Genomic DNA, 23,542 nt, shown 5'->3' on the forward strand with positions numbered 1-23,542 from the left:
TTGTGCGCTACTGTAAAATTGAGTTGTTGAGAACAGATTTTCAAACACTCAAAGCAGAAGAACAATAAAGCTGCTATAGGCTACTGCATGATAACACTTAGTTACTGTGCATCATTTCTTTTTATTGCTAAATTTGATGATGAAAAAGTTTCCGTTTGGAAGTAAAATGTAAAAGTGTGAGTTTTATGTGACTGTGTTTCACTCATTCCCTGAGCTCTGCATCATCTGTGAGTGCAGGCACACAAGGGGGTTCGTTAGCCTGCTATTACAGATGTGACAAGTGTGCTATAATAGCCCAATTATCCCAAAATGCCAAAAATTCACTCCAAAGGAAAGGGAGTGTGTTGTGATTAATGGTAAACACTTAAGGGGAAGAGTCAGACATCGCGGTTGGATAGGAGGAAATATGGATCAAGCTGCCACAACTACAGATGCTTCCTCCCTCCTGACAACTGCAATTCATTTGAGATACTATTAACATGCATAATTATGCTAATCAAGCGGTAATTAAGTGCTAAATCATCAGAGACCATTTTTTGTCTCTAATTTTATCAAGGGTGGTTGTCAGTGTTTCTTTCTTTGCATATTTTATTACAATATTCCTCAAATTAGCTGTGCGTATGAGATCTTTGTCTTTGCTTGTTTTTGGAGTTTGTAAACAGGTAAGAGTCCATTTTGTTTTTAACATGTTGATGTTGTTGTACAGTACTGTGATTACATATTATATTTCAGAATAGTGTTGAATATTGTGTAATACATTTGTAAAATACATTCTAAGATAATACATGATGTTTAAAAGTGTGAAACTAGTTGATTTTAAACAGTTTACACAGTCCAAAGTTATTCCTCACTTATCTTATGCAGTCAGAGCATCCTAAATATTCACCTTGATGATTTTATAATTGCTTTTCACAACTTTTAAGACCAGCACAGAGTTTGGCCATGACAGTAAATACAATCGCTAACATGCTAGAGTGCACCTCCTGATTATAGGACAACAAAACGGCTTTATAATCAGACGCGGACAACATACAGTGGACATATTTTGATTATACAGTATATTTGTACTGAGGCGAGTCACATTTCACTCAAATACATGGGGGAAAAACAGCTTTTTTATTTCATCTGACCAAAACCCTTCCCTGACCCTCCCCTCTGACTCTTGTGCTGTATTGTGTTGGTTTATTTGTTGCGTCCCCAGCTCCACGCTAGTCCCCAGAGTGAGACAGGTGTTCTCATTGGACGTGAAGGCCTCTGGTGAGCTGTGTCAGTCTGGATCACAGCTGATGTCTCCTAGAGCCACACAAACTGCTGCCATCGCCGTGACAACCGCCTCTTTGGGCTTCAGCACTTTTGTCATATTTTCAGCTGTCGGACAAATTGTTCAGACTTTACCTTCAGCATCTATAACACACCTCTGTTATCGCTTGTTTGAAACAGTTTGAGAAGTGAGACAATAGCGCTGGTTGTTTTTTCGTTTTTATATGTGACATTCGGTGGTCTCTGCGTAAAGCACCGTCGATGATGACCTTTATGTTTTATGGTAATTTATGATAAGCCCTAATAAGCGTTTCTATAAAATGGTCGCAGTATTTCATCTGATTTTTCCCTTTTTCAGACAAAGCAATGGATTTAAAACAGACTTCTAAGCAAGCATTTTAAGTCTGGCTTAAAGTTGCTTCAGTTGCAATCGTAGATCATCGCCGCTTAAATCAAGTGTCTCGATTGCGCTACGGTGGTGCAAAAAAATGTAGAACAATTGCAATCACGTTTTTATGAAATTCATCCTTTTTTCTGCTGATCAAAAGCTTAAATTGATGCTGATGTGTTGGCGATTAAGAGCCCAGTTAATATGAAAGAGCTGATTTCAGTTCAATCTAGTCCCACCATGCTACGGTTACTACTACTGCTACTACTACTACTACTGCTACTACTACTACTGCTACTACTACTACTGCTACTATCTCTTTTCCAGCCCAATATTAAATAGCTTGGATCCAATATGTTAGTAGTTAGTTGTATATCTTTCATCAAAGCCCAGATGATGTGTGTTTAGTAGCTGAGGCCACCACACCCCAAATGGATTTAGATAGATTTGATTTGTTTTTGTCTGGTGCAGTGCAGCTCTGTCTGACTGTCCAGGCTCATCTGAGTTTTTTATAGAGCAGAAGGAGCAGCTCCTCTGACAGCAGCACGTCGGGGTCCCCTCCTCACCAGCCCCCTCCTCCTCCTCCTGCTCCTCCTTCTCCTCCTCTGAGCCAAAAAGACATCAGTACAGTCACATACCTGTCAGGGCCAACCGGTGCTCCCACATCTGATACACTGTACTAGTATGCAGCACATGAAGTACTCTAATACGGAATATGTCTTGACGCCAAGTTAATGACAAGAACAACCAGTGACATCATATAAAAACACAATTAGACTTCACTAAAGACGTCGGAGTGAGTCCATAGATCACACAGACACTGCTCCATTCAAACAAAACACCATAATGGAATAAACTATAGAAATGAATGGGTGAGAGAGGGGGTTGCATCAGATTTTATTTTCTGATTTATTGAAATATCCTGACAATCACACCGGGAGAGTGATGTGTAATCATGAGTAAAGGGCCCGCAAATTATTTATGTATTGCCAGGCACCATCATTTACTTTCACTTTTTTCATCAGGCGTCATTAGTGACTAACCTGGAAACTCATAAATGTCAGACTAGCTTTCTCTTAATTAAATCAGCAGATATCATATTGTGAGGAGGCCCGTCAGTCACTGTGCAACTAAGTGATTTAGGGATAAAACATTAGCAGAGAGCCTGACACAAATAATAGCTGTTAAAGTGTCAGCGCGCGCAGGCCGGAGCACATTACTGGAATTAGCAGAGATTATAAACAATGGCCAGGCTTTCTTAATGCATGCAATCAGATGGACAGACATGCAGCAGAGAGCTAAACAACACGCATTTACATTCTTTAATAATGCCAGTAGTAGTTTTATTTTAGTATGTACACTGCCCATTATGTGCTTTTGTCTGTACGGTTATTAACTTATGTTTCTATGCATGTTTTTGTTGTTTCTCCAATGCAATTTTTAGACCTGGAGTTGGAAGATACAGATTATTTTACTTATTAAAGGCAATACTCTGTTTCAGTAAGAAAGGAAACAGGGAATGCACAGGCAACAGTGACCTCTGCTGGAGTTTATTCTTAGTGATGTAATGGCACATAAGATAGTTCAGATATTACATCATCATTATTTTACGTATAATCATTTTGTAAAGATGAGTACTGCCAAGTCTGTATTAAGATAATTGAAATTCCCCCTGCAACAGTTTTGCATCTAAGAATCTAACTTTTGTTTTACCAGGAAGATGCTTGAGATGATTTTTTTTTATAATGGAAACCTTGTCAAGATAAACATTGATAATCAAAACAATGCACACTTACATTTGTGTACATATGAGGCAAAAAATAAAATAAAATAATAAAAACAAAACCAAAGCTGTTATACCCAGTTCACGATTTATCCACACAAGTCATCTTCAATGGACTCGAGACAGAGGAGTCAAGCTGTAGTGTTTTGTTTTTTTCTTTTTTTTTTCTTCATTGCTTTATCATTGCATATCTTTTTAACTTGTGCATGTCCTTATTTGTATTTGTATTTATTCAGTGTGTTTATGTTTCACTTTTTCACCGAAGCAAGTTCCTAGTTTGTGAACTGTGTTCACAGACTATGGCAATAAAAGTCTTCTGATTCTGATTCTGATTCTTTATGTCAGATTACAGAAGAAAGCTGTTGGTCCAGTTCAGTTTTGAGCCTCTCTGTAAAGACTGCTGTTTACATCAGGCCTGACGTGGCTCCTCTTGTGGATGTTCTGTCGTCCCCCTTGTCTCTTGTGGATGTATAGTCGTGTGTTTCTCTGAGTACACCCCACAGAACAGCCTACAGCTCACAGTGAGGGTTTAAGAGTGTCATTATAATCATAATAACAGGACAGTGTGTAGTCCTACAGGCAGACAAGATATGAACATATGTCGGTCCATCTTACACTCATCAGTTGTCAAGTTGGCATCTTTACTGTTAAAGAAGCATCAGAGTGAATATCTAAAGGCAAAACAGATTCATCTGTATCAGAAAGACATAATTACTCAGCCACTCAACGTTTGTTGTTGATCTGTGTTACAAAAAAAAAAAGAAAAAGTGCTTTAATATAAAGTCGGAACTATTCGGTCATAATGTGATGTGTGTGTGGAGGTGTGTGTGCGTGTGTGTGTGGGGGTGTGTGTGTGTGTGTGTGTGTGTGAGAGAGAGAGAGAGAGAGATTGCTTGTTAAGTATTGTCCACTAGGGGGCAGCAAAGTCCTGTCTTTTCTTATTTGACAGTGGCTCGACGTTTTGTGTCTGGATTTGTTGAAATTTGTCCAAAACATAAATAATCAATAAAATGTACAAGTTTATTCCAAAAAAAAAGGCCACTGGTATCATTATTCATGTCTTAAGAGATTTACAGTTTGGAAAAGGTGCAGTGTTAGTGACATTTTAATTAAGTAATTTACATTCAAACTACAAAAACATCTTATACTTCAGTTGATGCAAAAGCACAGAATAAGTACATGATTTGTGGAATCTGACATCATAAGGAATGCAATTACCAACTTTGGGGCAACAGCTACAACATTTAGAACCATCTGTTAGTTTAGATTCTGTCATTGTGTTGTGTGTTCATGTTTTGTGTATTTCCACAGATTCCTTCGTTGCGTCTCTTTACATCATTAAATTTACAATGAGGAAACCTGAGCAGAACTAAAAACAAACACACAGTGAACACTTGCACATATGAGGACCACTAAAGTATTTGCCTACATCTCTAAATGTAACACCATTTTTATTTACAACAATTCACTAAAGCACTAACCACAACATTCAGAACATCACAACAACAAAGTGTCTCAGTTTTCAGAGATTGTCCAGTTGCATGAGTGAAGATGATGATGATGGCTGGTTTTCATCATCCTGAGGGTTTGATCTCGCTGGGCCCTCTTCTCTCTGAGCTGGGGCTCACCCCTCGGTCTGCTGGGGGGCGAGAGTGTCCGTTCACTGTGTGAGCACTTGTGTCTATGGGACAGATGTATTCTGCTGAATCGTCTGATTTCCTCTTCCGGAGGTGACTGAACTGAGTGAAGCCCAGTTTTTTAGGCTATGGACAGAAACATGTTGAAATGTAATTATTTATAAATTGACCGTGTATAAGATATTTGAAGTTCTCACCTTTACTTTAGCTGTTGTGGTGAGGGGCATGTGTCCTGTTGCGTTTCCATACTCTCTCTTCTCTTGTGTGGCCTGAGGTCCCACTAGAGCGGAGAAGGCTGAGGCCAGGTGTCTGCGCAGGAGGGTCTTCTGAGGAGGGATGTTTAGGAGCAGAGCCAGGGTCTCTGCAGTGAACCGAGGCTCCAGGATCTGTAACGGAGAAACAAGTAATCCCCAACAAATCATGTGACCAAAACAGTGGACTATTCACATGCACGTGTACTCACAACGAGACCTCCATGGACCCCGCTGCCTCGGAGATTAGGGGCATATTCTGCCAGATCTACAGCTCTAAGCCACTCCATCACACGGTGGTTGGACCACTGCACCACCTCTGAAGGAGAGGGCTGTTTCTGGGGGTAAATATGAGGCTGTTTTAATGTATTCTTTGTTCTTTATCCCTCTGTAATAACATTCACTATGATTTTTACCTCATCTCCTGGTCGCCGCCTTAAACAGAAAGGGTTGAACTTGTTGACATGAAGGACGTGAATGGCACATTTAATACTGAGATGATGGAGTTGACTGGTGACCTTTAGGGTTAAAAGGTCATTCTGAAGAAAAGAAAATATACCAATGAGATACTTTTTTGTGTAGATTTAATGTGTTAATAAGACTATGAAAAACTGCTTACCACTGTGAGGTACTGCAACACCCGACCATCTACTCTGGCCTCATGGAACTGGTCTTTGTACTGAGGCAGTCCAATGTCATCCAGCCACCCTGAGAATTCATCACATACGAGAGATTCCTCACACACTGATAACATACCATTTGTGTCTTTTCAAGTTCAAGAGGTTTATTTCTACTGTGTTTGTCACTCCTCAATGTTAAAAAGCTGCTGAACTTGATTCCAATAACATTTTCACAAGCATGCATAAACTATTCACAACAGCACAGTAAATCCTCTTACGAGTGACCCAAATGTGATCCAGCTCCGACGACTTCTCAATTGTTTTTGTGCTGAATGCATTTAACGCCAGTTGCAGTTTCTTTCTATGAAGTGGGTTTTTCATTCCCATCTCCTGAGAAAAGAACAATTCAGGTATAAAGAAATGTCATGTTTTTATAAGTCATAGTTCGTGAAAGTCTTACCTTCTCCATGTCTTGTGGTGTGGCAGAAAGCAGCGTTTGTCCATTTTCAATCCACTGTCTGGTGAGATTTATGTAGTGTCCCAGTCCTGAGTCTTCCAGCCAGCTGCAAACCTGCTCCCGACTCCACTGCCCAAACGGAGTGCTCATGTCCCTGAGGAGAGCGCACATGATGTTTGCACAAGTATAAAGGAACTACTTTTTTAAACATATATTTCTACATGTAATTGAGTGTAATTCTAGCCATGTACTTGTAATTTGTTGCATTTAAAATTACAGTAGTTATAAGTACAGTACTAGTCCCAATCGTCCATGACATGTTTGAGCTCAGAGAATATGGTTTAAAGCTATTTTCATTTAAATTGTCACACAGAGTTATCCAGTATTACATAGAAGACTGATTAAAAAGATATAATATGATTTTTGATTTATTTTATTATTGTGTCTCAACTCATCAGCTGCTTCTTCCAGGCTTTACAAAGAAATAAAGCCAACTCATAAACATTAGAATTAAACACTCATTTCATCGTGTTGTCATCATTACACCAGAACATATCAGGGCACTGGGTGAACATTTCATCAAATAAAAGATTTCTAAATTCATCATAAAATGGACAATACAACAAAAAATTTGCTTCACTTTCTAATTCTCCCAACTCACATAAACCACAAAGTCTCTCTTATTCAGAGGGTTGAGAAAACCTCCCAGTTTCTAAGTCCAGAGGAAGGATCTCTGTCGATTCCTGCTCAAATTTAGTCCTAAACGTATCTTTTAATTGAATATGTTCACAACCTATAATAACTAGTTTGAGTAGTGTCTGTGTAGACCCTCAGTCGTCCAGGTCTGATCCATAGCAAATGACAAAGTTAAATCTGTCAACTGGACAAATCGTTGTAGGAGTGAAGACGTTTTACTGCTCATTCAAGGCGCTTCTTCAGTTCTGGTCAGATTACTGGTGGCCACTGCCTTAAATCTATCTGAGGGGAAGGGGGGGGCTAACCACACTGAAACTGTAAACCGGTTTTGTTTCCAGTTTCAGCTGAGACTACCCTCTACAGCCCTTAACGACCCTGTTATTGTTCTCATTGTTCTGGGTCTGAGGATGGAGTTGTAGATGTGGGAGAGATTATGGCCTCATTCCTGTTTAAGGAAGGATTCTCTTTTCTAACAAAAATAGCTTCTTTAACTCCCCTCTCAAACCATTTCTTTTCTCTGGCTAAGATCTGAACTTCATTGTCTTCAAAGGAGTGGTTAGTGGCTTTGAGATGGAGATGCACAGCGGACTGGGGTCCAGAGGAGCTCTCCCAGCGGTGCTGGTACATCCTCTTATGGAGCAGCTGTTTAGTTTCTCCAGTGTAACATTCACTGCACTCTTCACTGAATGGAGTAGACTACGTCAGCAGCAAAACGTCTTCACTCCTACAACGATTTGTCCAGTTGACAGATTTAACTTTGTCGTTTGCTATAGTTTGACTAGTATTTCTCATGCATAATTTCATACTTTTACATCAGTACAGATTTGGCAGCAGTACTTATACTTACAGCTGAGTAAAGTTTAGCCTCATAACTGTCCACATTTGCAGTACTTTTTCCACCACTGCCTTAATTTGGTTTTGATTGATTCTTACCGTGGATAGTCATGTGACTCTGGTGTTCGGGTCAGTCTAGGTCCTGCAGTGGCTCTCAACCCTCCTCTTTGGAAAACACTTAGTTCAGAATCTCCAGCCTGAAACCCTCCAGACTGAGTCCTACGCAGTCTGAGCGAGAGAGAAAAAAATAACATCTTTTCTTATTGTGAGTCAGTAAATTATACATTCATTCTATGCCACAAATGTAAATGCGTTTTTTTTAAGTCAGAAAGGCATCAAAAGCTCTCAGGAAACCATCACTTTCTAAAAGGTTAGCGGCATGAGACTTACTTCCCCCAAAATCTCTTGAAGCTTCTATTCGTTTTCATATACTCTTGTGAACCAACAGTTCGATGACCGGTCTGAGAGCTTGTCCCAGAATTCACTGAGGTGCTTTCTTCTGTTTTGTCTGTCTTTTCTATAACAAACACAAAAGTACAATAATGTAGACCTCAAAAGCCATTTATAAACTACATAGTCATTGATGTGTGCTCTACGCGAGGCTCAGTGGTGAAGTTTGCATAGACATCGCCTTCAAAAACAAAATAAGTTTACATTTCTTTGTAGTTTTCCTTTTGGCAAAGCTTTAAAATGGACGAGCTATGTGCGTTTTTTTATTAACTCTACTGCATTTGATAAACTGTCTTGCAGCTGTGTTTTTTTCAAGTGTATTTTTACGACTAAAGCCACTGCCTCTGCTGCATGACTCAACCCAGCAGAGCACAGGGAGGGACTTGAGGTAAGACTGGTCAGTTAAATTGAGCTTGGGTGTGGTCTGAAAGAGTGTGGTCCATCACAGCTGAGCGAGAGCAGAGAGAGGAACGAGAGGAGCGAGAGAGGGCGTGTTTGCGATCCCATGATTCCCCTGCCATGTCTGGCTCTCTGCAATTAGCCGGGATCAAAGAAACCGTGGTCTTTAAGGCAGAGGAGGCCAAGCTCTGCTCCAAAACTAGCGTAAGAACTGTCCCACAAAAAAGTGCAATCAATGAGAGGGTATGTTAGTGAGAATGATCCATCATATCGTGAAATAACGTGCTGTGGTTAGCTTCTGGATTTACTTTGGACTGAGTCTTCATCCACGCTCCCATCTGCAGATTTGTGGAGTTCGCTGCTGCTGCTCTCCACGCTGTTGGCGTCGGTTTTGTTCTGGCTGTCGCTCTGAACTGACTAAACAATAAGGATAAAGCACAATAAAGTCATTTAAATTCCAGTGCATGAAAGTTTTAATACATATATTCATGCATTTTTTAATAATTCAAGTCAAAGAACTGTATTTTTTCTGTTAAAGACCTTCACGTGTGGTCACATTCATACAATCTATACTTCAAAACAACTGATAAACGTCACCTTTTGTGAAATAGTGGACACATTTGATGAGGGCAGTGGTTCTGTTCTGTAAAAAGAGAACAATACATTCTAGCATACGTGTTTTTCTTACATGAATATCCTCCTAGAAAAGCTTGCAACAATAATAACAACATGTAATCATAATAAAAATCATTTATAAACCCATAAGATTCAATGAAAACAATCGTTCCTTCCTCAACTACAATTACAACATATTACACAGGCATAAGTGACACAAATTGCGACATTAAGCCTCGTGTTTTATTTCGTAGGATTACATAAGCATTTCATAAGCCTAACTTTATTGTTCAGTAGCATGTGGGTTTGTCAAACATCACTCCCTTTCCTGTCACATGATCAGCAAAAAGGCGAGGTGATGTTTTCATATTTAAGATCAAGGCTTAGCTCTCGTCTTTAACGTGCGTTTACCTGCTCACGTCATCTTTGTGTGTTGACCCAAGTGACGTCTGCTGAGAGGAGGAACTGTTTGTGGAAACCTGAAGTTAAAAGAAGGGAACATATATTTGAAAAATGTTTTATGATTGCACTGATGTTTGTACTGTATACACACTTCTGATTTTAGGTCCTCGGAGTGCACACTGGCTAAATCAGCAGTCCTCTCTTCTTCGCTGCTTATTGATGACGCCCTCCCGTTTAGAGATGAACAAACTGCAGGAGGAGCTGTGGCCAAAAGAAACTCTGTTATATGGACAGCAGAGTGACAGTTTTGCATGTTTTGTGTGCAATATAATGAGTATATAATGTATCAATCCCCATTTAGCTGCAATACACCTGTAAAAAGTTGGGAAATGTGCAAAAAACGCAAGGTGAAAAGTATAAAAAGTACACAATATTAGTATTTGGCAACCTAATAACTTAATTTACAACATTTCAGTAAAAATAATGTATCATTTAAGAGCATTTTTAAAAAGAATCACACAAACTCACTGTTCTGTTTAAATAACACATGACTTCGCACACAGTAAGAACACAAATAGAAAGTACCTTGTCTTGTGGAGTGAGGCATCTCTCTGAACTTGCACTGATTCAGCAGCAGAGTGAGTTCTTCAATGCGCCGGTCCTACACAGAATGAAATGAGGGTCAGTAAAACCAATTTGGATGTTTATCTAAGGTTAAAACTACACACTTGGGCGACTTCCTTCACTCCATTATGTTCAATAATCAGTCGTGTGTGTGGCTCTCCCCTCACCATATGGCTCTTACATCAAAGCTGAGGTGAGGGCTTGACTGGGGCCTGGCCTGAGCCTTAGCGGTGGTGACCAGCTGCTGTGAGCATGTGTGTGTTTTGAAGTGGTGCCCTGACTGCTCTAACATGGGTCTTTTAAATGCAGCATGCTCCAAAATTAGGTCTGGCAGTGCGGGGCCTGCTTCTACTGTGGCTTTGCTGGAGAAGGCTTGGCTCGGGTGGCCTCGGGGTGTGCGTCTTTGGTGGGGAGCCACATGTGGGTCCACCTCATCTGTCTTCACTGTGCTGGACACAAAAGACCCTCTGTGCTGGGGGAGCCTCAGAGGGTGGTGCCGCTACAGCAGTTAGCTTCAATTGTCCAAATGAACGATAACATTTTTGGACAGCGTGGTGCTTTTCAAACGTGGGACTGATTATTTTGGTGAGACATAGCTGCACGTATTTCACCACCCTGTCTTAGTTTACATTTATATTCTGGGTTAAGTTTTGAAATGTTGACCACTATTTTGTCTACTTTTAATACGTGTTTAGTCCCGGTTTAGTGCAGTCCTCACCTAAATCAAAGCTGTGTTTTAAATCTGTTTTTTTTTTCTGTTAAAGTTTATTGTTTACTCATATTTTGGGCAACATCACTTTGGTGAAAGAATCTCACTACATCCCATGCCACTGTATGATGTCTCAGAGTCTCCAAGCAAACATTTTATCCACCTTAATTCCATCAGAACAGTCAGACAGAACAATGAATATTTTTAATATTTTAAGACAGGACAAACTTTTCTTTTTCTGCTGTATTAATAAATCCTGTTAACAGCTTTGCACTCTCAGTTAATGTCATTTTATATTATTTTAGACCTTACCTTCTCCTCATTTGCAACTATGAGTGTTTTCATCCCTCCTCTCAGCTTCTGCAGCTCCACATCTAAATAAAAAACAAATGTATTTAATTCACAAAAGTTATGGCAATTACAAGCAATCCACTCCAGTGGAAAAAGTATCATGTTATCAAGTTGTAAATATTCCTCACACAAGTGACACTGCCTTTGCAGAAACCCATCCCAGTTTTGCACCAAACATAGACCTGGCCACAAGCCCAAAGTCTGTAGGCAATAGCTTTTGCGAGGAGAATAACAGTGTGTAAGTGGCAGGAACTATTATGATAGACAGAAAATTGGCTGTAGTAGTTATGCCTGGATTTACCCAAACAGAGCACAAAGTAGAAAGGTGTCAAAACTGCTTTCCCCCAACAAATAAGAGCAGAAATAAGCATACAGAAGCTATATTTCCATATTACATATGACAAAGCAGTCTCCATGGCATGTTTTCACTTGGGCTTACGTTTGATGCTCAGCTTCTTCCTGTACAACTCCTCTGGGACAAAGTGTAGAGAGACATTTAATGATATTTCCACAAGTCAATAAAGGCAACTCACTGTTACTGCTCTAACTGGCTGTGACTGAGGCCTTCTAAGAGGTGCAGGCCTGGGGTGACAGCTGGATTCATATTTGTATTTACAATCCTTATATATGGCTTTTCACATTTTGAAATATCTCTATCATCTTTGATCATGATCCTGCTTAAGAACTGCACTTTTCTCTCTATGATTGTCCCTCGTCAGATGTGTTTTCAGACTAGTCTGGGTACTGTGTCTTGTGCAGAGCTGTAGGACGCCACACTGTCTCACCTTTCTCTGCATAATCGTTGGCCAGCCCGGGCCGGGACAGCAGCTGAGTGTGCAGGCTCTGGATCTCTGCGTTCTTACTAAGCAGGAGCTGCTGAAGGCTGCTCATCTCAGCCTGTGGGACAGTCACACAGTCACAAAATGAAACCAACACGTGTCTGTGCATGTCTCCAACGGAAACTTAAGATTATCTTCAAAACACCTCAACTGGTTTGATTCAAGAGCAGCCGTGACACACTTTTGGGAACCAGAGCATGTGGAAGTCATAGTGGAACTCAGATTGTTTGAAGGTTTGAAAAAAACAAACATGTCTGACACCAAGTTGCTAGTGTTCTGTAGCAAACTTTAAATTGTTAATCTTTGGTTACTTTGCTGGTAGGTTTAATATCCAAATATTAATGAACCAAAACCCAACAGTTATATTTATATGTCAAGGTTTTGAGGAGGACTGGCAATGAACCAAAGAAGAAAGTGCTTATTTTTGATTATCAGGGTGAAAGACCTTGGAACAATGCTGTGATTACGGTATAATCTCACAACTGGTCCCCATAGGGTCTAAAGTTGTTTTAGTTCATTCATTAGTCTGTCAGGCTATTTTTCAAAAGTACTTACATGATTATCTAGCTCATAATTCATATATCATAATTGTAACAGAATGTGACTGCACGGTGTAATCACACAGGTACATATCATGCACAACAAACCACTAAACACTCAGGTAATTCAAGTCAATTATTTTAACTCACGGAAAATGAGCTTTTTATATGAAAAGCAAGTCTGAGCTAAGCCTTTAAATGCAGGCTGAAGAAAAATAGCTGGGTAGTACAGCCTAAATAAAAATGTGAGCTAATGCAGGATAAGGTCAAGCCAAACGACACAGCTGAACCAATTAGGTAACTCCATAATTACACCTTTTCTATTAGACTATGAAAGCGTCTGTGGATATAAAGGTATTTTCAGAAGAGAATGACTCACTCACTTGGCTGGAACATCATATTGGACAGCAATGAGGAAACAGACCAGTTAGGGGGGAAACGGGTGCTCAAAGTCTAGACACTGCGACCTTTGCTTCTGTATTTACCTTGGTAGCTTTCAGTTTCTTTTCATACTGTAACTTCTGCTCCTCCAAGTGCTCTACTTTGTCTTTGAGTATCTTCAGCTCCTTCAGTAAGCCCTATAAAACAAAATCACATTGTAGAATTTACTCAGACTACTTAAAATCCCACCAACACCGTGCCATTGTTAGTGTGAGACAGTCCATGCATTCAAAACTACAGAATGCATGGATCCTCAAAAATAGGTTTTATAGTTAAGTTCTAAATTGGTTTTCGTTATAAAGCAGTGGTTCTCAACTTTTGGGACATGAACCAAAAATGAAAGTCTAAAAAGCTGCTTGGAATTTTCATTGTCAAAGATTTCAACATACAAAGGTCATAAAGGTTGTTGGTCCGTTGAGAAGCACTTTGCTCTGTTATGGTGAAAGCTGTACTATTGGAACATGGGCTGTGATAAATATCTGTTAGGTAATAGCATCATGTTATGTGGAAAAGATTAAAGATGTGCATTTACAGATGTATTTGTTCTGATTCTTAACTATCAGTCAGTATCAGTCAAGGAATATAACATTTACTCACAGCTAACATGAAGATTAAGGTTCATCAGGGCACAGAAGTACATTAAAAAACTATATTTATCACTGTTTGCTCACCACAGTTCAAACCCAAACCACCACTTTAAGATTCCACAGCTCAAACCTTTTACAAAGAAAAGCCCAAGCACCACAGCCCCATTCAGCCACACTTCATGCAATGCCTACACTTTGTCCTCCACAGTGGCACTGCTGCTGCATTAGGGGGCTACCCTGTCCCACCGAGGCTTGGGGCCTCCTCTGCCCATCCGGTCTGCGCTTCTGTCCAGGGGTCCTGTCCCGGGATGTTCCCATGTGTGGACTCTGACCCTCAGGGAAGGCTTCAGGAGAGCTGCTGACTGGAAACTCCTGGGCTTTTTTCTCTTGGATCTTGTTATTTATTTCCTTCTGAAACCTACACATCTGCTCCTGCAGCTCACTAATAAAATTCACTACACTCTGGAAGAGTTAGTGAGAGAGAGGGGAAGAAAAATAAATGTGGAGAGTGAACGGAAACTGAACAAGAATAGTCTACACAGTTCTGTTCGATTTGGCTTGAACGTTCTAATAGCACATTTACACAGCCTTTTCCTACTTGCACAGAAATGATAAATATCTCATCAGGTTCTGGGGCAAATGGAGTGCAAAGGGATATGTTTTCCTCTGGTTAGATAATGGTTTGGCCAGAAATGATGCTGGATTGTTTTGGTATTTCTATGAAAAGGGTCAGTAATAGTCAGTGAAGATGGTGATGAAAATAACTGACCTTTTAAAGTAAATATAAATGTCTTTCCAACTCCAAATGTCTCTCAAACGTAAATATTCCTGTGGTTGAGGATTTGAGCAATGTTCATGTAGAGAAAAGTGTAAACAGCATCTAAGTTATGCTTGGCGTGTGGACAGTGGAAGTCTAGTCCGTCTCTGGGACAGAGGATGTGACAGGCGATATGCAGAGCTTCTGGGTCTAAATTTAACTGTGGGCCCTGGTGGAGGCTTTGAATGTGTTTGGGTCGTACAGGGAGCACGTGGGAGGCCCTAATGTGTAAATGAAAGAACTGTTATTACACAGTCAAAATGTACTTTTATTTTAATTTAGATCATGTGCGGCAAATTATTCTGCCTAAAACAAACAGAAATTTGGTCTTACTTCTTTCATGCCAGCTCTAAGACTTCCCTCATGCAATGACACAAAGGTTCTTTGAGCAGTGCTGTTTTCAGAGTAACTACATACACTACAGTGCGCTGCCCAGTTTCCCGCTCTCTCAATTTCATACAGTCGCTGCAGGATGTGCACTGGTAATATAATAGTCTAATAGTTGATTCAATTTGAAACAGCAATAGTGGAAACCTCAGATTTTTTCTGTGTATATAGACCATAAAATAACAGTTACGACTGGAATGGCATTTACTCTAAGCCTCCGAGAGTGTTTATGGACTGTGAAATCAGCAAATACTCTTGAGATTAAACGCAGTTTAGGAACTAATAACCAATATAAAATATCCTTTTAAAAAAATTAAAAATCAAAATCCCATTTTTTATGAAACACACCAACTCTCTGTAGATTAGACCGATACAAATGTGTTCTTAATTCATGTAAATCTTAGTTTCACAGTTTAGCAGTGCTTCTCTCAAATATTAATCTAAAGACATGTAGCACTTTTAATGTTTTTTAATGTAATTTACAATTACAAGTACTATTCTGAGAAATCACCCTTTGAAAATGTTCCAAAGTTTTCAGCTGTAACAGCACTGGCTCTAGTCCTGAGTGCATTTAATGTTTGATTACTGTTTAATAGTGATGTGTCATTCAGTAAGTGTTATCAACAATATATTGCACTATGACACTTCACAAGCTCATAGTGATTAGAAAACCACTCATGAATGACACTGTGTAAATGTTGGCCTTACCTCTGCTTTGTGCTGCCTGTCGCTGGCGTCCCTGTGTTTTCCCTCCATGTCTGCCAGCTTGAGTTTCAGGTAGGACACCTCCCCCATAAGACTCAGCTTCTGCTTCTCCAGTGACGTCCTGTGCACCAGCTCCTGTCATCCACAACAACACACGGCATGACCAGCACGTAACTAACACATCACAAGTACGGTCATCTACCTGCGAAATACACACTGGCAACAAAGGCAACATAGACTGCAAATGTCTGCCTCAGTAATGATAGTCCTGTCAGACAAACCCGCTGCTATGAGTGTCTAAATATACACAACGCATGACCACTATTTATAATGCTATTTCACAGCTCGCTCTAAGCACATGGCAGTGGGGAGCAAGCAGGGGAGCACGGCCCTCAGACTCTTCTTAGAAAGACACTTCAACTAGGACTGACAGGTGCATTTTCATTGTCAGTCACCACTCAGACTTGTGGCTCTTGTACCCCACAGCCAAATATACTTTTCTTGGATAGAGCGCAGTCAATAATCCCAGCCAAATCTGTCAAACATTTGGTAAATCACTTAACCAAAATCAGTAGAGGGCAGAGTATATGAAACATCCACTTATTTGGAAACCTTCCCAGAGCTCCCTCATGGAAAATACAGATCTTTGTCATCAGGAAGAGATTTACTGCTCAAATCCACAGTCTCATTACGACCACGTCTCGGAGAAAACCGGCCCCGCTGCTCTTTGATACGTTGCATTGTACAGTGCTGGATAAGCTCAGCAAGTCTTGAATTAGCAGCAAATATGTTACCTAATCCATCCTGCTCCAATCCACACCAGCAGAAAAGTTCAAGTATACCTTCATAGACCTGTAGACATGTCAGTAGATTACGTTTCATAAATCCATCTTTGTTGTTGATGAAGTTTGAAAGCAAGTCTTCTGTAGAGCTGCTCTCTTGTCCCACATACGAGCTATATGTGTGTGTGTTTGCGCATGGAGTGACTTGGGGGTGTGGTTTGTTGGTTTCGCTGTAATCACCTGCCCAGACAGAGCGGAGCAGTTTTGCCTCACACACACACCAGCCACCAGCTCAGCGCTCTCAGACTGTCCCGGAATGAGTCTGTCAGCTCTAAATATTTTGGTTGTCAAGGCAATCTTCAGAGAAATATATTGGACTCCATGTGAGGAATTTCATCCCACGAGAAAGCTAAAGACATCTTAGTATAAGCTTAAGAGGGAAGTTGGGATTTTCAGACAAATGGTATTAAAGGATAAGACCTTGAGCTTGTCATTTATTGAACAGTACAAATAAAAGTGAGGATCATTTCCTGTTTGAATCTCCTGGTTTAATGTGCAGATGCGTGTACCTGCTGTAGCATCTCCTCTGTGGAGTTGAGTTTCAGTTGATGTTCCTCCAACGAGTTCTCCAAGTCACTTATCTTCACCCCCTGCGCCTCCACCTGGTCCGTCAGTACACTCACCTGAATGGACACACAACTTTTTATATAAATACACAATAACTGAACTTCTGCAAGCCGAACACTGGTTACATTTTTCATAACGGTCAGAATGGCTTATATTATATGTTGTCTCGAAAGAAAACAGCATGATTAAAGATGCGCTATGTAACTTTTCTGGTGGAGGGTACGGGATCTGTTTGGATACATGGAGAAGTTACTGCTTTGCGTCCAATATTCCACAAGTATTAAAAGTATATGTCTTTCCTTGTCTCAGTAACAGGTGTTTATTCCTAAAAGAAAACATATAAATGGCTTGCTTGTCCATAGTTCTGACTTATAACTTGACCTGACCTCCATTATGATATAGATACGTTCACAGCTTAACTCTGGAACATTCAAGACAAAGCAATAATGTGTAAACAAGGTGACAAACCCTCCGGAGAAGTTACATTAAAGTACTAGTTTGACCATTATTCATATTGTGTTATTTAAGGAGTGAAGAGCCACATTTACTGCTTTGTATCACTGTTTTTATCTAGGAACTGTTGTGCAAGTCACACTGTCACAGAATGGGTGTGGCGAGTGTGAGAAAATATCCATTAAAATTGAATAGATCCTCACAATGCTGCCCGTACTATACACACATGTATTGTGCCTATAGTACAACAAGCCTAAGCCTGCCTGCAGCGCACCACAGTCACACCGGTTCAATGAGCCGATATTCACACCTCCTCCACAGAACAGGACAGTCGGGTGTTGTGAGCTTTACCAAACCTCCTTTTTTTTTACTGTTGCTTCACTCATGTAAGGGAATAGGGATTGCGAAAGCCTCCACAAGCACATAATACTCCAGCGTACCTTTGCCCTTTGGCTCCTGTCTCTCTACACTGGTGAGTAATGTGAGAGGTTCTCTGTTTACAATAGTGACCCCTCTGACAGAAAACCCTGTGTGTATAAACCTGCGAAACATACTGACCTGTACAAAGCATATCAGCCTCTGGGGTTAACACTTGAAAATGTTATACGCACTGAAAACAAACAGACCACGTCATCTCACCTGCAGAATGAGGGACTCTTTGTCTCCCTCTAGGCGGGACAGGCGCTCCTGGTAAGACTCAGCACTGCCAGCTGATTGGAGGTTCACCTGCAGGTCACAAAACACATTAGTACTACATTTAGTTTGGCACTGGGTTATTTCCTATCAGTGGTTTCACGCTTTGGTCTTTTTTGACAGAAGTTGTATTTGTGGTTTTCAGGGATAGATTTCTGGATAAGATTTACTTTCTTTTTCTAGTTAAAGTTACAAAAAAAAAAGGTAACATGCAAACATTAGTATTATCAAACATCCAGAAAACTGTAATAATAAATGTGTAATTAATGACATTCAAGCAGCCAAACTGTATAAGAAAAACAAAGATGGACTTGACATATTTAACAATCTATAAAAATATGATTGTGCATAACTTGCTATATAGTGGTATTGCTACATTCATGTTTTTAAATGGTTTAAACATCCCTGAATATTTACCATATGTTTGATAGTGTTGTTATTAAAAAGTACCAACAAGAAACAGTTAAAAAAAAATAGCAAAAATCTTTCTTTTTTTCCTTTGTCTCTCCTCTGGCATGGATGGTTTCTCCACACCGCAGCATCCATCAACCCACAGCTGGCCATTCTAAAGAGGTCTGCAGCCCCTTTAAAACACCACCAATAAAACGTTTTATGGTTTCTCTGCATCAGATTTCAATGTGTGTGTGCGTGTCTGTGTGTGTGTGGGCAACTATACACATGCATTAGCCACAAGCCGAGATCTAAGTCACTTTGGTCTTTGCAATGTTCATTTTTTGGTCTCCATTTTCTGTTTCTGGTGAATCCTTTTAGTGAACTGCCAACGCATTAGAAAAGCCGTCTTTACCAACTGCAGCTCAACGGAGGAGAGCTAATGACTTCTTAATGTTACCGTGATGGTATGCATTGTCTCAGTGCTCACTAGGTCCCTATAGGAAGTGATCTCACCAGACTTGTGTGTACATTTATCTTGGAGGCATATTTTTAGTTTTACCATGCGCTCGTGGATGTATTACCTCATGCGCTGGCTACACTGTATTAGATATGATATGTAAGATAAAGTAGTATTTAAAAGTGTGCAGTGATGGTTTTATGCATGACATAAACACACAACACACAGAGTTACTTCTTCCAATCAGAGTGAATGCATTTCAACTCAAAAATTTCAGCTTTTTATGGAAAGAATGAACCAAATCTAAGTATATATTTAGCATTAGTTATCATACCTTATATTCTCAAATAAACATGTTTAACAACTCTGCACAGGCACATTTTTCAACACCTAAAGTTGACTTTCTGAGCTTGCATTATCTGCACACACCTTGTACGTCCCCCTTTCTCATCTGACAAACAAAAGCACATGTTCTCAGTGGCAGTCTCAGCTCGTGCCTGAGTAGCTAATCAAATTGCAATCAGGAAATGAAAAGTAATAATTGAGAGTCTTACCTTTCTAAGCCAAGCAAAATGTCTGTAGAAATCAATATTGTGCTCCATTCTGCAGGTCCATCGCAAACTTTAAGTCGATTTGCCCAAAGCTAGATGCAACAGTAGCTTTTGGTAGTGCTGAGAATGCTGCTATTCTCCACAAGAAACTTCCATGTCGCTGGTAGAACTAGCTGTGCTCTGGAGTCTGGCAGATTGAGACTTTTTCAGCTAAATAACTTCATGCTGCCAGTTGGCTCTGGTCCCTTTCTGCTTCTCTTCTTGTACCTCTTTCTACCACTCCCCCTCCCTTTTCTACCCCCAAAGTACCTCAGATTTCTTCAATGCTGCATCTAATAAGCTCACATCCTCCCCTGGCTCTCCCCTGCAGCCGCTATCTCAAGTGCCCCTCCGTCCAGACTTAAGATTCTACAAGTTCTACAGTTTTTTGTGTTTTTTTCTAAAGGGGCACAAAGAAAGGAGAAGTTTCCAGGCAGCACATGCTTGTCAGATGTGGTTCAGGGCAAGAAGTCAATGAATGTAACGCAGGCTTAGATGAGGATGCGCAAACAAGTTCAGATATCTGATCAATTAATATGAGAGAAAGCACAACGTATCGCATGCGTGTTTGGGGCAGAGCAAATAAACACATACGGAATGTTTTTGGATGAAAGGAGAGGTCAAACACAAAGTGGTAGGAGCTGGAAGGAAGCTCTGGATCTCATTACCGCTCACAGTTACTAGATCCAACTTGCAGTGCACTAGACAGGAAAAGGCTATCCAGATGTGAGTGATCAAAGACTGCACTCCACTGCCACAAATTGAACCTTTGGACTTTAGTGGAACAATGGCACCCAAGAATACACCTTCACATTCACAAATCAAGCAGGAGAAGCAACATTGTACCTGCTGTTTGTGTTACTGTGTCACGCTTGTGCTCGTAGTGATTTATGAAGCTTGACTGATGCAGTTTAAACATGGCCCTCACCTCTCCACGCTCCAGCCATTTTAGAATCACTTCTGCAGCTTTAGTGGAAACTTGATTTTGAAGAGGGGCTTGGTCAAAATCCTGACCCTCCAGCGCTGCCCGGAGAGCCTCAGTCAGCTGTAATGCTTTAAGACTAAGGTCCGCCGTTGCTGGATTCAGCTCTTGGATGCAGCTGGACTGGTAATCCACTGACTCCAAATGCAATAAGAGTAGATCATTTGGATTGGGTTTGCCTAAAAGGGGATAAAGTTATATTGTTACCCACGACTTTGCGTTATAATTGCACTGGAAGCGAATTATAGACTCACTACCAAACTCTGCGGGAAAAAAGTTCTGTAAAGTTCTGTTTTTTGTGACATTATATTGTGTAAATGCAAGCTATTTTTACCTTTGCTTTTGTGCTTTTAAATGTCTAAAATTACAGGTAGATTGTTCTATATTTAGCTGTACTTAACCAGTTATTCCCTGCAATTACAGCAACATGACAATGCAGGAAACTATGCGTGCTATGATGGAATGTGTTTGTAAAGCCTTGTACCAGCTGAATGGTTTTATTACTTGCAGCTTTGTTTGAAGACTATTTCTGCTGTTGTTATATTCATGTCATTTGACCTGTTCAGACTATTAGTGTTCAGGTGTGATTGGTGCGAGCAGCTCTGTAAAAATGTGTCACACTAGTTAGAAAAGTTGCCTCTGAAAGCTGTAGAAAATATACATATAGATACGTATAGTGTTATGAGTGTTCTAGATAACACAAATAAAATAATAGTAATCACTGGAATCATGAATGAATGGAATATGTTTGTTGTTATTTGTGTTATACTGCACATATTTTCGTATATAGTTGTCTTTGGAAGTGTCATGACCAGATGAGGTGTTTTGTGATAAAAATAACTTACCTGCAATGATGTCATCCATTTGCTCCAGTGCAGTCTGCAACATGTGACTGGCATTTGACGACATGGCGGCACAAATTTACAAAAGTGCACTTAAAGCCAGGTCAGTGGTTTAAAACACATAGAGATCTGAGTGTAAGTGTAAGTCCTTGATCCCTGCTCTCATGTTCCTCTCTCAGTAAGTACAGTGGCTGTCCTGACACTCCAGCGGCTTCCCTCCAAACTACCCCCTGAGCGTGGCTTCTGCCTCTACAGCGTCCTCTCATTATGCGGCCAGAGACACAGCCCATTGTCAAGAGTTTTTTGTTAAGTTTGCAATTTGTGTATATTTTTATCTTAAGTTACTGACACGCATCAAATCATCTATTTTAATTCCCGATCATAAGACGCTATGGAAGTTCCCCCACATGTCAAAGATGGAAAGTTCTCCCCCCTTTCCCCCCCGGCTGCAGAGAGGTCACATGGGAACACTGGGTAGGACCTGTGTGGTGGTCAACGGTGATGACATATACGCTGCACCTCATAATGATGCACAGATGAAGTGAGGATAGACACAGTTTCATAATAATGGACACAAACGCCACTGGAATATTGAAATTTATCAAGTGGTAATATGTGAAGCAAAATGTACAATTCCCATCTGATTTGCAGTGTAGTAGTAGTCTTTAGTTATCTGTAATGTATGAACAAACATGTATGAACTATGCAGTGATTTTTTCATCCACTAGAGTGCACCGTTAGGCCAGTAGACTGTTTCCTAAAGACAAAAGAACTTATATCATACTGGGTGGTTTTCCAAATAGATGATAAAAATAACTTCACCAATGTATTTCAGACTGCATCCATATTTCAGTTCAAAACCTACTATTTTTCATTCTCTTGAGCCATTTTGCAACCTTTCTGCAACCATAACTGCATTTAAACTATTAGGTGTGGTGAAGAATGTTAACATGTCTGCTGCTGCTGCTCCTATAGAGGTTATTACCATATCATAGCGTCTATTCCTCAAACACGCCAGATCATTAGCCCTACAGGACAAATGATGTTCATACAGTCCACAGAGAGGCCCAGCTTCATTGTCAATATGTCAAATACCAGAGAACATGGTTTGGAGCACATATATGGTAGTTAATCTCAGTGTAGCCCCTTCCTAACCAGAATATCTATAGAATCCGCTCTATTGATACGTGTTATAGATCCTTTTCATTGGCCAATAGCTATGACATGATCTTGTGCCCCGTGTCTTTGAACCACTCCTGTTATGGCTAATGCATCTCCCCAGCAGAGAATTGATTGTGTTGAAAATGAGCTACTATATGGAGCAGTGGTGGTTGTTTACAGATCGCCGGGAGCAGATCCTGTCCCTGTGCCCCACCTGATGGGAGCCATGATTACAACCCGACCAGACACACAGAGGCCACATGGATGCTGTCGGCTACACTTAGCGCTCACTGCAGCAGCCTAGCACAAATTATATCATGACACCATCTTTCTTTTCTTTTTTGGCTCCTTTTATCTTGCTACAAAAATACTGATCAATGGTACTTTCAGCAGACAACTTCATCCATCCTTCTGGCTGTTCCCTTTCTCACGTTCCACGCTGACTGATTTGTTGTATATTATCTCTTTGTCTATGCCTGGCATGTGGCTCCTTATGGTTGGATTGTCACATTTCTTTTCAAGGGTGTTGCTTTTTACCGCATAAAATCATCAATCTAGGAATATGCAGAGACGTTGATGCCTCATGAATCATAGAAAAGTGACATTTACATTTTTGGGCTGTAATATGTCGTGCTTTATGGCTGACAAAAGCATGTACAGTGTTGTTGTCTGTTAGTATAAAGGTCTCATATTTATATTCTATTTTCTGATCTGTTATAATGTTGTTTCCTCACCAAAAACACACCTGGAGTTTTTTGTTTTTTTTTCATT

The 23,542-nt window shown here is 40.3% G+C and overlaps 1 protein-coding gene across 5 annotated transcripts; it reads right to left on the reverse strand.

The window, feature by feature from the left end:
• Nucleotides 1–4,431: 4,431 nt before the first annotated feature.
• ppfibp2a (PPFIA binding protein 2a) lies at nt 4,432–21,677 on the reverse strand. 5 transcript variants are annotated; one of them, XM_055231962.1, is made up of 24 exons: nt 21,614–21,677; nt 20,715–20,947; nt 18,293–18,379; nt 17,143–17,256; nt 15,795–15,926; nt 14,075–14,344; nt 13,340–13,432; nt 12,262–12,373; nt 11,916–11,948; nt 11,438–11,499; nt 10,378–10,453; nt 9,944–10,053; nt 9,802–9,869; nt 9,373–9,418; nt 9,084–9,192; nt 8,317–8,443; nt 8,026–8,154; nt 6,400–6,550; nt 6,218–6,329; nt 5,939–6,027; nt 5,736–5,858; nt 5,532–5,657; nt 5,266–5,454; nt 4,432–5,194 (listed from the first exon to the last, which is right to left on the reverse strand). In XM_055231962.1, exons 1-24 carry the CDS (start codon nt 21,675–21,677, stop codon nt 5,006–5,008), a joined length of 2,844 nt encoding a protein of 947 aa, XP_055087937.1. In that variant the 3' UTR covers nt 4,432–5,005. The 5 variants fall into 5 exon arrangements, with proteins under 5 accessions (XP_055087937.1, XP_033845211.1, XP_055087940.1 ...); XM_033989320.2 differs by lacking the exons at nt 20,715–20,947; nt 21,614–21,677 and adding an exon at nt 19,751–20,025; XM_055231965.1 differs by lacking the exons at nt 11,916–11,948; nt 20,715–20,947; nt 21,614–21,677 and adding an exon at nt 19,751–20,025.
• Between the last annotated feature and the right edge of the window lie 1,865 nt (nt 21,678–23,542).

This window comes from Periophthalmus magnuspinnatus, chromosome 3 (assembly GCF_009829125.3).
Source record: "Periophthalmus magnuspinnatus isolate fPerMag1 chromosome 3, fPerMag1.2.pri, whole genome shotgun sequence".
NCBI lineage: Eukaryota > Metazoa > Chordata > Actinopteri > Gobiiformes > Gobiidae > Periophthalmus > Periophthalmus magnuspinnatus.